The sequence below is a fragment of the Drosophila elegans genome, unplaced genomic scaffold, assembly GCF_018152505.1.
Source record: "Drosophila elegans isolate 14027-0461.03 unplaced genomic scaffold, ASM1815250v1 contig_183, whole genome shotgun sequence".
Classification (NCBI taxonomy): domain Eukaryota; kingdom Metazoa; phylum Arthropoda; class Insecta; order Diptera; family Drosophilidae; genus Drosophila; species Drosophila elegans.
The window spans coordinates 4,737,233-4,752,560 of record NW_024545550.1 but is presented as its reverse complement, the minus strand read 5'-3'; the positions used below and the strand labels follow the sequence as shown (position 1 = coordinate 4,752,560).

The 15,328-nt window shown below is 41.9% G+C and overlaps 4 protein-coding genes across 27 annotated transcripts in view; 2 read left to right on the top strand and 2 right to left on the bottom strand.

Moving 5' to 3' along the window:
• LOC108143378 (MAP/microtubule affinity-regulating kinase 3) overlaps positions 1-8,402 on the top strand; it is a 31,396-nt gene extending 22,994 nt beyond the window's left edge. For 18 of the 22 annotated variants that reach the window (XM_017267722.2, XM_017267743.2, XM_017267740.2 and 15 more), the window contains 4 exons: positions 1,056-1,179; positions 5,564-5,713; positions 5,772-5,890; positions 5,947-8,402. In XM_017267722.2, coding sequence (XP_017123211.1) covers positions 1,056-1,179; positions 5,564-5,713; positions 5,772-5,890; positions 5,947-6,005 — 452 coding nt within the window. In that variant the 3' untranslated portion in view covers positions 6,006-8,402. Of the gene's footprint in view, positions 1-1,055; positions 1,180-3,634; positions 5,116-5,563; positions 5,714-5,771; positions 5,891-5,946 lie in introns of those variants that run through there. The other 4 variants (XM_017267739.2, XM_017267729.2, XM_017267734.2 and 1 more) reach the window with 2 other exon arrangements.
• Positions 6,261-6,722, top strand: LOC108143299 (RNA-binding protein Raly-like). Its single transcript, XM_017267614.1, has one exon. The coding sequence runs from the start codon at positions 6,261-6,263 to the stop codon at positions 6,720-6,722; it is 462 nt and encodes a 153-aa protein (XP_017123103.1).
• LOC108143383 (tubulin-folding cofactor B) lies at positions 8,206-9,686 on the bottom strand. Its single transcript, XM_017267748.2, has 4 exons — positions 9,454-9,686; positions 9,019-9,390; positions 8,835-8,956; positions 8,206-8,633 (listed from the first exon to the last, which is right to left on the bottom strand). The coding sequence occupies exons 1-4, from the start codon at positions 9,574-9,576 to the stop codon at positions 8,516-8,518; spliced, it is 735 nt and encodes a 244-aa protein (XP_017123237.1). The 5' UTR covers positions 9,577-9,686; the 3' UTR covers positions 8,206-8,515.
• A 444-nt stretch (positions 9,687-10,130) lies between these two features.
• Positions 10,131-15,328, bottom strand: LOC108143485 (WD repeat-containing protein 19). 3 transcript variants are annotated; one of them, XM_017267932.2, is made up of 9 exons: positions 15,025-15,328; positions 14,242-14,967; positions 13,275-13,890; positions 12,569-13,145; positions 12,230-12,512; positions 11,990-12,170; positions 10,834-11,917; positions 10,409-10,778; positions 10,131-10,338 (listed from the first exon to the last, which is right to left on the bottom strand). In XM_017267932.2, exons 1-9 carry the CDS (start codon positions 15,183-15,185, stop codon positions 10,233-10,235), a joined length of 4,104 nt encoding a protein of 1,367 aa, XP_017123421.1. In that variant the 5' UTR covers positions 15,186-15,328; the 3' UTR covers positions 10,131-10,232. The 3 variants fall into 3 exon arrangements, with proteins under 3 accessions (XP_017123421.1, XP_017123422.1, XP_041563210.1); XM_017267933.2 differs by having other exon boundaries at positions 13,275-13,887; XM_041707276.1 differs by lacking the exons at positions 14,242-14,967; positions 15,025-15,328 and having other exon boundaries at positions 12,569-13,141; positions 13,275-13,340.

Here is a 15,328-nt window from a genome sequence, read left to right as displayed (position 1 = left end):
AATAGGCTAAATTCATTCTTAGATGTTAACGCGTTGTCGAATGTATTTTATTTCTATTATTTTCGAAACTGAAACCGTTTTCATGCTGCATCCGATAAAAAACAACCCAATTTCCTCCCGCACTGCTGCACCTCTTTTCCATACATATTGCATACCAATCGCGCCTCTTGTTTTATTTTAACTTGTCAAGCCATTCCTAACTATATAGTCAACTCTATCGATCCATTTAGCTAAATGTTACTTTATGTTTTTGTACATCGCATCGCTTATGATTTTCGCGATCAAATTCTGCACCCCTCTGCACGTTTGTCTAAGTGGACTCGTAATACTAGTACGTTTGCCCATTATACATCGAATCGATCCCGATTTCCCGGCCACCCATTCCTACCTTCTGTAAATATCTTTGTGTGTTTGGAAATACGGATGAAAAACTATTCATATTACTGAATTTACTGAACGATTGAAAAACTGACATTTGTCTGTCTACATTCAGCTATCGCGATTCTACTAAAAAAACGTTAACTAGACAAAGTGCAATGTGATTGTTAATGGATGTAATACTAATACTAGAATTCCAGAACTTGTAGAATATTTATTACTTTTCTATTTGCTTACTTATTTGCAAGTGAAATCCGAATCAAAGGTAGGGTTTTATTAAAATCTCTAGATTATGAATAATAAGCCACTCCCAATAAAAATTAAATAATAAAAAAAATGTCATACTAAATATGTATTATAAGACTTACTATTGTTATTAGAGAGTTATTTAACATCTTGACTCTGTAAAATGTTCTTTAAAATGTTCCTAGTAAGACAAGTAGTTGTCTAGCATTTTATTTTTCAATTACCAGTCTTATCTACGTAGTATGTTTCACGTTGCACTTTGAGTTTAGAAATGGAGCCGTATGTACGTACTCAGAAGTATTTTAGTGTGTATTTACCTTAGTTCTTACAAAAAAAAAAATGAGTCAGTTAGTTTATAGTATGTGTTTATTTACACACTATCGAGTGCCGATTTGTTTTGAATCTAACTTTGAAATCATTGCAATCCCTAGGTCAAACCAGAGCACGAAACAACACGGCGCTGGAATACTCGGGCACCAGCGGTGCCTCCGGCGACTCCTCCCATCCGGGTCGCATGAGCTTCTTCTCCAAACTCTCCTCACGTTTTAGCAAACGGTAAGTGCCGCCAATATCACAATGTGCCAAATTCATTTCTTCAGTTAATGGAATATTACAAGAAAAGCAAATGCAAACTGCAATTCGATACATTTATTTTTCGTTTGTTATTCTTTCTTACATCATTTTGTGTTAATTATTTTCTTTTTATTTATATATCTCGTTTGTTTGATTTTTCTCGTTTATCATTTTATATGATTCATACTTTTTGTTCCATTTTATTGCATATCCGCCGCACATACATCCATGTATGTATGCTCATGTTTATGTTTTGTACCAAGTCTATTTCTGCAAACAGTTCGCAGCCGAGTGTCCGTAAAAAGACACTTAAACCAGCCCAAAAGTTATCGCTACAAAACGCATTACAATGCCATGCCCATCGATGCACATAACTAAAATATCTCAATTAAAACACCCGTTGGATATGCAGAATTTGTAAATTCAAAATCTTTAAATACATGTTAAATTATTCGAGATTAGTTCTGAGGAAGGACAGGCGATCATGATTGAGCGATTGTTTCAGACAGCATAATATGAAGAACGGACAGAATTAGAGTTAATGAGACAATCAAACAAATAATTTTATTGGATATTGTAAAAAAAAAATTTAAAAATTTGAAGATTACATTCAATAGTTTGCACTAAACGGTTTAAATTTCCCATGTACTGCAGTTGATCTATATAAGGAGTTTATGTGCACTTTAGTTTTTTGTGCGATTTTTGAGTTGTTTAAAACTGCCAATGTGTTAATGATATTCATGCAAAAACGTTTCAATGGCCAATCACATCTCACCAGTAGCACGTTTGAACTGCACTTGTTTATAAACAAATAACTTAAACGAGAGTCAGAGAGAAAGGCAAACAATTCAATTCTAGATAAATAAAGACAGTAACCCCCAAAAGCTCTCCCATTAACCGACATAAATGCTACGCAAGTTCTTCGACCATTAAGGATAATGTTACTAATACCCCAATTCAAATCACATAGTTAATTTAAAAAGCCAACCAGCACTTGCATTCGATTGCATGAGGGATAAACATAAACCAGTGTTTTGGGCGTATATTTTTTTTTTTTTTTGAATTTGGTTGTTCTTTGTTTAACTGCGAACCAGCTAGTTCATAATTATAAATTTGTTACTTATCTTCCACTAATGATATGCACATGTTTTGTATATGGAATTTCTTTTCTGTTTTTCTGTTTTTGTTTCTTTATCCATTTGTTGAACTGAAAGACTTTCAGAAGGAAAGTATGTACTCCCTATGTATGTATATACAACGAACACCTAACACACATGTAACGTACACCCAGGACTTTTGTTAATGAACGAACTCGAACTCGCATATGCACCACATCGGTCCGATGCACTCCGATGCAATCCCCCCAAGTTGTGGTGGTTCCGTTGGGTTCGGTGGATCAGTGGATCAGTGGATCAGTGGCTCAGTGGCTCAGTGGATCGGTGTGGATGCCAGGCAGTGGGGTGCATATGCCTGTTCGGTCGATTAGCTTAGACGCTCGCAATGCATTGCTAAAACATTTGTATTCCTACCCATATTTAGTTAGTATACATACTACGTACCACCATACTACTTACATATGTACATTGTGTAATATATTCTGAATGTGGCTCAGCCTTAGAAACAGTGAATGACTGGCTATTCGGTCGGAAATATACGATAAACAATTTTAAAGTGTCAGTGTCATCAATGTCTCGAGTTATCATGCCTGACAATCGATTGATCAATTACTATAAACTAAATAATACGGAACTCTAACCACCACATCGATTGCAATATTCGAACTCAAAATCCGCCTTTGATTCAGGTGCAAAACAAATACAAAACTATACATACAAGCATATGTGACAACGTGCAACAAACATGTTATACGGAACTGAATCCATAATCTGATTGGCCGGCATCCCAGCAACCGGCCAACGTCTGTCGCTTCCTCTCTACGCTCTCGAAATCTCCGTCACACCTTTAGTTTGTTTTATTCTCGATTGATTTCTTACAAATGCATATATACAAAATATTACGTAGTTCTTTTAATCCTGTATATCCACGTTTGCTTTGTACAACTATGTACATCCATTATATATCACCTCACGCTAGGAAGGCTCTTTTGTTCTTGTCTCTTTCTTTCATTTATTAAATACATGATTCAATTAATTACGATAATGCTCTCTTTGACAACAAAAAAAAGAAATGCAAAAAAAAAAAAAAAAAGGACAAAATATGTGAAATGTACCATGTACTGTACACTGTACCTATCAGTTGAAGAACAATTGCGTTTACTTTTCTTTTTCTATGAAGAAACATGAAAAATGAAACTTACCATTATTCCGTTTTATTCTTATCTGTCTTCTTTGGTTTCATTTCTGGTATTTGTTTTACCCATTATTAATATTTTTTCCAGCCGTGAATAATTTGTTTAAAATTTTTTCTTTAATTTTAGGCCAAACCAGTAATTAACAAAACAAGCATTAACTACTTCTTGTTAATAGTTCTAAAACTGAAACTGAAACAAACGATTCCCCTAGAGTAAACGCGCGTGACGGAGAGGTTCAAATATGAACAGACAGACACAGATATGGTCGAATCCAATCGGATCGCTCGGATCGGATCGGATCGGGATACTGTTCAATACTGTTCCCGTTGCCGTTGCCGGTGCCGTTGCCGGTCCAATATCGCTTTCGATTACGATTTCAATTTCCGATTCCGGTTTCGATTCGATTCGAACCCCTTCAAATGAACACCGACAACGTTGAGTTCCGTTGCGTTAATTGAAATTTCACAAATACGCCTATGTTTTATTACAATTATTAACTAATTATACATATAAATTTATATAAATTAAAGATACATATACATATATATTTAAAAGTAAAGCAACCACAAACAGAAATTACGAAACCCTTTGTTTTCATTGTTTGTAAAACGATGCGAGGAGCGACCAGCAAACGGCAATACAAAATAAATATAAAAAGTATAAAAAATACAATACAATACAAAACAAAACGAAACCGAAACCGAAACAAACAAAAATCAAATATGATATGCAAGATCTAACTAATGCAATAATCAGAGAGAATCCTGACTACTATTGCTGTCACTGTCACGATTATGGATTATATTAACTACTAAATATTACACCTACGAGTACTACCTAAACTACATATATATTTATGTTAAATGCGTATCGCAATTATAGTTAATAAAATAAATAATATCACTGAGGAAGTGAGCGTGAGATAAAACAGCAAAAAGTAAATTAACTTAAGCCTAACTCAACTAAACCGATCTAAGCTGAACTAGAGTGCGTGGTGTTATCGCCTACATCATTATCTTATAGTGACCACAATAAAACACCAAAAGAAGTTGCTAATTTTGTAACGATGATCTTGAATTTTTTATTTAGCGCTCTTTGTATTTATATGTATGTGTATGTATGTATGGATCTGTATTTGTATTTCGATATGAGCTTGATTTAAATTGTATCCGTGGATCATACAATCAGATATCAACCAACCAATCAACCAACCAAGCAGCCAGCCAGCCAACTAACGATCTTGCAATTCATAATCACCCACTGTTGCGCAGAAGCTGAACTCTAAGCGCAGAAAGCCAGATGTGCAGCGTATCTAGTATTTAAGCATACCACGTAGTCACTAAAAAAAAACCACAACAATACAAAGCGATACATAAAAACTAATTAAACTTAAATTCAAGGAATAACAATGTATTACCATTAGTGCATGTGACCATTTTATTTGTACAGCTGATTATCTATAGACCGTGTTATCATCGGGCGCCTTCAGTGGCTCGATCAGTAGTTATCTATACATATTAAGTTTCAAAGAAATAACGCATAATTAAAACAATTGATAATTTAATAAATCCATAATAAATGATGTGAAACATTTGTGAGCAAAAGAATATCCCTACACGCATTTTAATTTTATTTCATTATTCATAAACACTTGCATTTGCTGGCCATGAAACACTGGGTGCCGTTCAATTTGCTGGGAATTTAAGGAATTAAATAATGCTAATTTAAATAACACACATTTTGATCTTTTAGCAATTCAATTTGGGGGTCATTTGGATTTTCTAAAGTAACTGACCTATGATCGACCTTGTCTCTATCTAAAATCTCAATCAGAAAAAAAGTATGAGACAATAGAAAAGGATCAGAATGCAATGATCGCTTAAATTGTTTAACATTTTTAAAACTCCAAAAATTGTTTAATGCAAGAATCTTAATATCTCTAAAAACAATACAACTCTGCAATTTCAAGGGCATAAGTGAATAGCGTACAATTGTGACTTTAAAGTCTGTGGTCCGCGAGACTTTCGTTATTATAAAATGGTTATATATTTTCAGTCCCACAGCCACAGATGAGGCGGCCAAACCACGGGTTTTACGATTCACATGGTCCATGAAGACCACTTCGCCCCTGATGCCCGATCAGATAATGCAAAAGATCCGGGAAGTGCTTGACCAGAACAACTGCGACTACGAGCAACGCGAGCGGTAAGTAAACATATATATCTAGTTATTTTTATAACCATATTTCTGTGGTCATCTTTAGATTCGTGCTTTGGTGCGTGCATGGAGATCCAAACACGGATTCCCTGGTGCAATGGGAAATTGAGGTGTGCAAGCTGCCACGTCTCTCTCTTAATGGAGTGCGCTTTAAGCGAATCTCTGGTGGGTCTCAAATAAATTATTGCGATGAGCTTTAATAACTGTTTATTGATTTGCAGGCACTAGCATTGGCTTCAAGAACATTGCGTCTCGCATTGCTTTTGACCTCCGGCTGTGACTTAACCAAACGAACAACGAGGGGAACGCGGCCGCCGCCGCCGCCGCCTCGCGGCCCACTGATCCAACCGACACCATATCCACCGCCAACTGTCGGAGGGCCAGCAACGACAGCACCTCCCGGCTGTCGGAGCTCTCGCTTCTGTGCCGCTCGCTAACCAGCCAGCAGGGCTCCCAGCGGCGCAAGAAGAGCCGCCTGTCCACAGGTGGCAGCGAGGATCAGAAGAAATCCAACTCGTTGCTGTCGGCGTTTCATATGTACTCTCCCTTCAGTTCGAAGGAGAACTTACAGTCCAGTGAGGAGGTGCAGGATCTCCAGGTGATTGACACACAGCCAGGACACTCTCTTGATGCGCCTCCATTTGCCGACTTCAGCCCAATCAATCCGATTATGGAGGAGGATGCCGAGGGTGTTGACGGCAAAACCAGTGAGTCCAAAGGGACGGGCAGTGGCAGTGGACAAAAGGTCAAAGGCGACGGCGGCGGCGGCAGCGGTAGCGGTGGTGGTGGTGGGGGCAATCGATTGAAGCGAAACATCAAGCACACCGGGAGCCTGATTGTGCGCAAATTAACTGCCGGCAGGCACAGTGATGCGGACAAAAAGGGTGCGACTGGAAAAAAGGATAAGGAGCAGCAGGAAGCGGGGGCCACGGACAAGGAGAAACCAGGCAGCAAGCCGGAGGGCAAAGTCCCCATGCTACGCACCACAACCCTCTAATGCAATGGAAAATGGCAATGGTAGCATGGGCAATAATACGTTTAGTTGTGGGGCAGTTTGTATCTATTGAATGAGTAATATGGAAGGCACTGCGGCGAATCCCAGCTGGAATCTCAAGAAAAAAATTAGTGTTAGCATCTCTCCGTAGATCGAACGTATTGAATATATAACTACACATTACAATCAAGCAGACAAACTCCTCCTATCTATCCACACTGACATGCATTAGCACCCGCATAGATACGCACATATTTACATACGTTAATTAATAGGAACCTAGTTAATGGGCCAGCAATATTGGTCATCGAGCTGCAGGCAAGATGAATTCAAAGTAAATATAGGGGAAACAGAAACACCACTCAATAAAACAGTAACAATAAATATTAACAAGAAACCAATCAACGCTCTATAAACTGCATTTATGTGTCGATATCCAGTAAACAATTTTGCTTGGCGAACAAACGATCAATGAACACAAATTCATAGATATCCGACTCGGGTTGTTTCTTTTTTTAAAACCATATTTTCAAGAATGTCGCAGATGACAGGTGTCTAGGTGTGAATAATAAATAATGTATCAATGATCGTATCGCAAATTGGATAGCCAAAGTTCTTCTTTTACTATACTGAAACGTGCCCAAGTTCAACCCAAACACCTTAACACCTAAACAACATCAATTGTAATTATTAGACCCGTGCTCGAATACGTAGTTGGTACTTATACCTGACACTTTTGTTTATTTCCCTCAATTTAAACCGTTCATAGAACACACAGACAACAAATGTATGTATATTACTGTTAAGGCTACCAGTTTACTAACAACACCACTCCGAAACATGTAACACTCAGATGCAATTGTGGCCAATTGTTACCTAGTTTCCACTAAGTTCACTTACACTTACACCCAAGGAAAAGACGAGCCAGTGGCAATTTGTTGAATGTTTCTGACGCAGACTTTAATGTGTTACGAAAATGAAAGTAAATGGGATTTTATGGAGGAGCGATCTCAAGTGAGATGTAGAAAAAAGACGACCATTTATCTAAGTTGTGGAGGCTCAAAAACAGTCTATATATACCAAAACATATACATAGTTGCACATCAAGTTGTCTTCATCATGATTGTGACGCATTTCTGTAATTCTTAACTTTTGAGAGAAGCATGCATCGTTTTATATATTTGTTGTTAAATGACAGCTAATTGGAACATATTAATAATTACTAGGACTAGGCAAGAACGCGCATAAACACACATAAGTATATAATACATGCATAAATATATAAAGCCAGCAGCTTATTACATATACGCCGAGAGATTTCCTCAAGTAGAACGCCGGACTCCCTTTCCGAAAAAGAGATATATGTATATGTATCTGTGTAAGCATTGCTAAAACTTCACCACTTTTATGTTTTTTGTTGTCGGCAATATGCGGTCAGTAAAATAAATTGGCACGACCAGATCCACATTGCACAATACGCTAGTTGTGTGTACTCATTTCTGGTATTTATTTCGGTCCAAAAACAGTTGAGTTAATGTAAAACAAAGCGAAATTATTGAGAACACCATTAATTCAGAATTATGATAAAGCCGATTATAGAATTTACGAATAATCATGTTGTAAGAATATCTGATATACATACATACATAGATGTTTTAATTAATAAAAATGGCATAACTATAATTAGTGTTGTGATTTCCTGCGTTCAAATAATCTAAGTGCCTTGCAAGTCTTTTGGTTAAAGTGGCATGTGCGATGCGAGATGTGTTGTGGACTGTGGCGTGTGCCAAATACTTTCAGAGTTCGTCGTCCATGTTGAATTCTTCCGGTGGAAAATCGCCAACCGTAACGGATAATGGGGATACAAAGCCGCCGTAATTTGGAGCACAGCTAAAGTATGCTTTTCCAGCGATGCTGTAATGAGGCAAATTGCTTATAATTTAGGATTGGAAAAAGTTAAAGTACTAGTTTGAACTTGTAACAAGAATTTAAGTATTTGAAATAAAGGTAACTTATTTTCCTTGTAAGTTTTTACAGTTAAATGTTGTATTGTTGTTGATGGTTTAAAAATAAATTCTTGACGGTGCAAACTAAACATAGGGTTTGAGCATTTACCTTCCATTGTTCTTGCCCAGCGGCTCATCATATTCGATGCCAATGAAATGACCGCTTTTGCCTTCTAGCTGACCATTATATCTGATTGTTCCGCGTCGGGTGGGATTACCTGGCACCGTAACCTGTAGGAAACATAGCTTTTGAGTACATTGCAACCGAATTGTTTAGCTGAAATCCATTTCACCTCGCATCGCCCGCCCAGGACGCACAGTTCCGCCCGCTTCTGGATCTCCTCCGCCTGGAGGCGCCTCTTTTCCTCTGCCTGTTGCACCTCCTCCTCGTTGTACTTGCCCAGCCGATTCTGCTTGAGGTAGTTCCGCACGGAATCGGTCCTCTGCTCGTACTGATCCTTGGACAGTTCGAATTTCTCCACGGGAGCACTGTCGAAGGAGAACGTGGCAAAGCTATCGATCACATGCAGTCGTAGGCCATCGCAGTTGGCATAGTAACCCAATTGGGCGTCGTCGTTGTCCAGCGTGGACACGCAGGTGTCCCCCTTGAAGATCTGTACCTTCATCGTGCCCGCACATCCGCCCGTCAAGATCTCCAGCTTGCTCTGAAGGGGGATATCTGGATGTCAGTCTATGTATCCATTCCACTGATCCGTTGGAAGACCTACCTTAAGCTGGGCAACTGTTAGATCCTTGGCGAACTTCACCTCGAAGGCGACGGCGTCGTTGTGCGAATTGGAAACATTTGCTTTGATGAAATCCGATTTGCCCGATTCAATTATAAGCGACATCTTGCGTTCCTTAGAAAATGTGGCCGCGGAATGGAGAAAGTAATTAGGAAAACTGTCCAGAAAAACCGGGTGTTATTGATTGAGAGAGTGACTAACAAAAACAGTGCCAGCAGTAATCAAAAAAAGCACTAAAGCGTTTTGTGGAGCTTTGAAAAAAAAATACTACAAAAATACTACGTAACGCCGTTACGTTTTAACTCTTTTTTGAATGTTCAATGTTTTTTTTGTATTATGGTTAAATATTTGCCCATAAAGCAACATGTTTTTTTTTATAGATTTTTATAAACGATCTTCTGCGCTTTTAAAAATATAAATATTAATTACAAGACGGCCGCCATTGATTTCAAGAAAATTAATTCAAATGCTGATCATTTTGAACTTGTGGAGGGAAATTATTACATGAAACCCTAAAAACTAAGTTAAGTTAAATAAAAAGGTTTTTCATTTAACACGCTAAACGGCATCTTCTAGAATCCTTGATTCATCGATGTTTATTTAAGGTTCCCCTCCCCTTAAACAATAGAAAAATATCAAATTTTTTCTTCTGTGATATATCAAGTGTATTTTGTGCTATGCAACTTAAATGTATCTATTTTTTGGTGTTGTGATGTGCAGTCTATTTGTTTGCTTCAGTTCAGTCCTTAAGTGACTAAATCCTAAGAGGCTGCCAGAATGTAGGGCCGAATGTCCTCCACATCCAGTAGCTGCTCCGGTGCCACGTGCTCGCCACACATGGGACACTCTCCATTTTCCGACAGAATACTAAAAAGATTTAAAAATAAAAAGTCTAGTCAGTTACTTTTAATTACACATAAGATAATAACGAACTTACTTCTCCATCTCGGCACGGAAGCAAAGAAAATCGCATTGCGGACAGGAGGTCATCAGCTGCTTGATAATGTGCTGTCCAGTGGCGATGCAGATGGGCAGTGTGGTCTTGCAGCTGTAGCAGGTGACCTCCATGTTGGCCAGGTTCGAGTCGCAGATGGGACACTCCATGGTCTCGTCGTCGATCTCATCCCGCAACTGCTTGATGCCCTTGGGAGCCTTGCGCACAATCGACTCGATCTTCTTCGCATAGCGCGGGTCTAGTTGGTTCCTGTAATCCGGGCGCATCAGAGTGGAGGCATAGGTAAAGGCCGACTTCTTGAGACCAGCTCGATGACACTCAATTACGGTGGAGGTGAGAATGGGAATGATGTCTGCAAAATGTATAAATAATGAGAAACGTTAAATACATAAGACTTATGTCCTTACGCTCTGGAAACTGGGATATGCAGGCGGCCACTTGAACCAGGAGCTTGGCGGCCAGCAAATGGTTGCCCAGTTTAACGTGAATTCGCACCAAGGTGTAGCGATGTAGTAGGATAAATTGGTGCCTCATTTCAGCCGTCACCGACAGATTGTTTCGTCGTAGTTCCTGGTACATGGAGTACAATAGGTCCCTTGCCGATTTGTAGTTTCCAGCGAGCTGTTCCTGGTTGGCGATAATAACAGCCGTCTTGGCCGCATCCTTGTAGTGTTTCCTAGCCATGTATAAGCGAAAAAGATACCGGGGATCCTTGGGTACGCCATCCACTTCACCCAACAGAAACTCAATAAGTTGGGAGGCCAGCTGCTCATTGTTCGAGGTGGCCACACAGTCAATGGCCAGCGATAGCGAAACCTGCTCCTCGTTGTTAAACGCTGACGCTTTGAGCAAAAACCTCAACGCCTTGGTAAACTCCCTGGCCAGAAAGTAATACTTTCCTGCCAGTAGTGTGTACTTCTCACCCTCGAAGTAATGAGCCAGCGCCAAGTAATCGGAGGATTTGGCATTCTCATATCGCTCGAGGAGCTCGCCATGACGCCTCAACTTGTTGTGTCGCTGGGCGAGGGCAAAGGCCTCCTCTACACAGCCGCAGATGACAAGGAACTGAAGAGCCTGCTCTACATCGCCGATCTTCTGGTAGAACTTGGCCAGAAGTTTGGCAGAGTCCATGGAACGCGACTCCAGAACGATTTCGGAAGCTGCATGGGGATCGCAAAGATGGTCCAGATAGATCCTAACGCAGGCATCCAAGTCACCGGCAATACGATAGCTCCTTATTGCCTCCTCGAAATGGCCATCGTTCTCCTTCGCCTTGGCATAGGCGGCATGTAGTTTGGTGCTCTTCACCTTGGGCAAAACATTGTTGGCTTTGTTCCACATCTTCAGAGCAATGTAGTGGCCACAGGCCTCATCATAGAAGCCACCGCGTTCGTACAATCCCGCTGCCTCGGTAAGATGTCCCACGGTGGCCAATAGTTCAGCGCAGTCAAACAGAAGCTGCTGATCCTCCAACTCCACGGCATATTGAATCTTTTTTCAGAAACAAACAAAAACATTTTGTTAAATACCTTTGTTAGGTAACCAAAGCATACAGATTTTTACCCCTCGTCTAAAGTCTCCCGCTCTGATAGAGGTCCTAGCAATGCCCATTTTGCAAAGACGCACATGCTCCTCGTACTCAGGCGAACTTTCCATTAAAGCAGCAGTATCAGTCTCCTTGCTGTTGATCAAATCCTCCTTGTAGCCCTTCTCGTAGTGATAAAGAGCATCTGCATAGTTGCCACTGCGAAACAAGAAAGGGTTATTCCATTGAGGATCATCTCTCAACATTGTTGACCTTACGTGAACTCCAATTGCTGGGCGTACTCCCTGGCTATATAGGGCACTTCTTGGGGATCGTTTTTGTGGGCCAGGAGCAGCGCCTGATCCCATTGCAGTAGATCCCGACAGAGTTCCAGGGCTGCTCGGGTATAAACTCCCTTCAACATGTGCTCCTTGGCCTGGTCGTACTGACCCAAAAGCGTACAACAGCAGCCTATAAGCATGTCCAAGTCCTCGACATAGCGTAGTTCTCCCAAGGCATTTACAAAAGCAGCTTCGCCCAGCTGACGATACGCTCGAATGGCTATGAATTGATCAATAAAGGATCGGTGGTCAAGCGAAGGGCAGTGAAATACTCACCTATATCCGGTTCTAGATCTGCAATGGCCTGCTCTCCAAACTCCCGCCAGGCACTGCTGAGATTCATCTGCTTGCACAGCTTGAAGGCCTCGTCGTAGTTTCTCAGCCGCAGGAGCACCTGAAGGTTCGCCATCTGACTGTTGCTTGGATTCACGACATGGGTGCTGAGCGACTGGGTGGCATACTGACCACCATCAATGTGCAGTGCCATTTCCCCGCCACACAACAACAGTGGAAATTGACCCGGATTCAGCTTGGACTCACCCACTTTTAAGGTGTGTGTCCCTTGCACAGAGTGTCGCACAAATGTGTGGGTGTTCACGATTCTCGCATCGTAGCTGATGAATATATTCGGCTGCGTCAAATCCCACAGACAGCCGAGACACTGCTTGGGAATGTCCGGAATGAGCAAGGCCTCCTCCACAACGGGCAGAAACACATAGCCTTGCGAATGATCGTCTATAAATATGACCTTGGTGCCTTCGATGTCGATGAAAAGCTGCCGAATGCCCATGCTATGCCTGTAGATGGTGCAGCTGTCCCACTTTTCCAGTGAATAAAAAACCAGGTGGCCTATCTGGGAGTACAGGAAGATTAAGGATTTGGATTAAAACATTATTTTTTTTACCCTGTAAAGTTATTTTTGGAACTCATTTCTTATTGCTTATAGATCTGGCTCTGAAAGTATTAGGAAGTGATGACTCACATCAGTGGCGAATATCAGCAGTTCCTGGCTTAATGCAAAGCATGTGATAACCACGTCGCTGGGCATATTGGGCAGAGCAGTGGGAAACACAGCCTGCAGCTTGTCCTTGCAGTTGGGATTGTCGGCGGCGATGGCCTGAAGGATCAGCTGCGGCGGACAGAGAGCGGCACAGTAGTCGGCATTCAGCCTCATGCTCTCCACGCTTCGCGGGAAGTCGCGTTCGCTAAGTGGACGCGGCTCCTCGCCCAGGCTCTTGCCGAGATCATAGAACCAAACGTGCTTCTCGATTCCGGCGGCAAAGTTATAAGGGCCCACGGCCATGAAGGTGGGCTCTCCCTCCAGTGGCAAGCGGAATGGCAGTGACTTGGTTTTCTCCGGGGCGTACACATAGATGGACACCTCGGCCAGACTGCTCAGCATCACAATCCGAGGAGCGGACACGGCGAACAGGTGCGGCAGCTTAGTCACATAGATGTAGACAGTGCCGTGGTTCGTGGTCACTGCCAGCAGTTGGCCATCGGGAGACCAGTCGATCATCTGGACACCGGCATGGTCGGGCACGGTTATGATTCGCTCAGTTTCCTGGAGATTCGTTATTGAGTGAATCTTAATGCTGCTTAAAAAGTATAATAAAATCAGTTCGTTGTTACTTACATTTCTTAAGGTTTCTAATATAATAATTTACATAGGATTTTCTAGAATTTGTATGGACTTTCGATTGGAAAATGGTTATAAGAGATTTCTGAAACATCCCGAGTGCAGGGATTGATAAAATTACAAAATCTATCTGAACCCTGCCTATATTATTATCATAAAAGACTATATTAATTCGTCTGCTTGAGGATAATAAATAATATTTATGTCTGTATGAATGTTCTTTTAAGAATAAATGTGTTTTTAACATTTTTAAGGAAACTCTTTTAAGCTTTAACCAAAACAATAAAGGCTTTTGATCGTCACTACTAACCTGTCATCTCCGCAAGAGGCCACTATGTCCAGGGTGGGGCAGTAGGCCAGCCCCGTCAGCGTGTCCTTGTGGTTCTTCACCTGCCACAGCTCCTGGCCGACGTCCTTGGGATGCGTGGAGATGGCCACCACATGTCCGTTGGAGAAGCCCAGCAGGATGTAGCCATCGCCGAACCACTTGTGCTGCATCAACGATCCATAGCGACTCTGGAAGCCCAGCTCCGTGGGATTCTCCGGCTCGGGCAGGTAGTAGAGGAACAGGGTGCGCTTGCCGATGATCATGCTGATGGCATTGTCCCCGGCAATGCGTTCGTCGTTGGCCATTTCGGCGAAGTACATGTCGGTGGGTGCGTCCCTTAGCTGGACAACACGCACCGTGTCCCCATCCTCGTTGCTCAGCGAGAAGCTCTTGTCCTCCGAGCCGAGTGCCAGCAAATTCTGGGCGGACCATGCGCCGCAGGTGATTCGTTTGCTGTGCTTGCCCAGCACCGGAGTGGGTCGCTTTCCGCTGCGGTGGTTGTAGATGGCCAGGTTGCCGCGTCCAGTGCCCACGGCCAGTAGCTGATGCTGCTTGGACCAGAGGATGCAGGTCAGCGGATCTCGCAGACCCGTTTCCACGCTGATCTTTTCCTGGCTGTTGTAGTCCCACAGGGTTATGTTGGGCGAACCGCTGGTGATGATGCCCAGCAGATCGCCCTCCTGGTCCCAGGCGAATCCCGAGCAGAGCCTGAAGGAGGGGATATTTTACTAATTATCATTACTTTCTAGACTGGTCATTGCTAACCCCGAGAGTATGATGCGCTGCACCAGCTGCCCCTGACGGTTGTACAGGGCCACGGAGCCATCGGTTCCGGTGGTGGCCAACAGGGCCTTCTGCCAAATGAAGTACACATCGCCGATACCGTGCGGTTCCTCATATTTGTACAGTATTTTTTCAAAGGACATGACTGGCTTTATATTTATTTTGCGGCAGCGAACATTCTGCGATCCACAATTTTCCGGCTTTTGTTTACGATTTTTCCGTTTCCATGGTAGCGGCTAAAACCACTACAAGCACACCCGCGCCTGTGTGGGTGTGTGTTGTCTTA

What these genes read in the sequence shown, in the direction of transcription:
- LOC108143299 (XM_017267614.1), top strand. Translation starts at nt 6,261, where the DNA reads ATGTACTCTCCCTTCAGTTCGAAGGAGAACTTACAGTCCAGTGAGGAG.
- LOC108143383 (XM_017267748.2), bottom strand. Translation starts at nt 9,576, where the DNA reads ATGTCGCTTATAATTGAATCGGGCAAATCGGATTTCATCAAAGCAAAT. An exon ending in TAACAGTTGCCCAGCTTAAG is followed by an intron (nt 9,391 to 9,453) that starts GTAGGTCTTCCA and finishes ATCCCCCTTCAG; the next exon opens with AGCAAGCTGGAGATCTTGAC. An exon ending in TCCTGGGCGGGCGATGCGAG is followed by an intron (nt 8,957 to 9,018) that starts GTGAAATGGATT and finishes TGTTTCCTACAG; the next exon opens with GTTACGGTGCCAGGTAATCC.
- LOC108143485 (XM_017267932.2), bottom strand. Translation starts at nt 15,185, where the DNA reads ATGTCCTTTGAAAAAATACTGTACAAATATGAGGAACCGCACGGTATC. An exon ending in TGCTGATATTCGCCACTGAT is followed by an intron (nt 13,146 to 13,274) that starts GTGAGTCATCAC and finishes CTGTACTCCCAG; the next exon opens with ATAGGCCACCTGGTTTTTTA. An exon ending in CGGGAGACTTTAGACGAGGG is followed by an intron (nt 11,918 to 11,989) that starts GTAAAAATCTGT and finishes TTCTGAAAAAAG; the next exon opens with ATTCAATATGCCGTGGAGTT.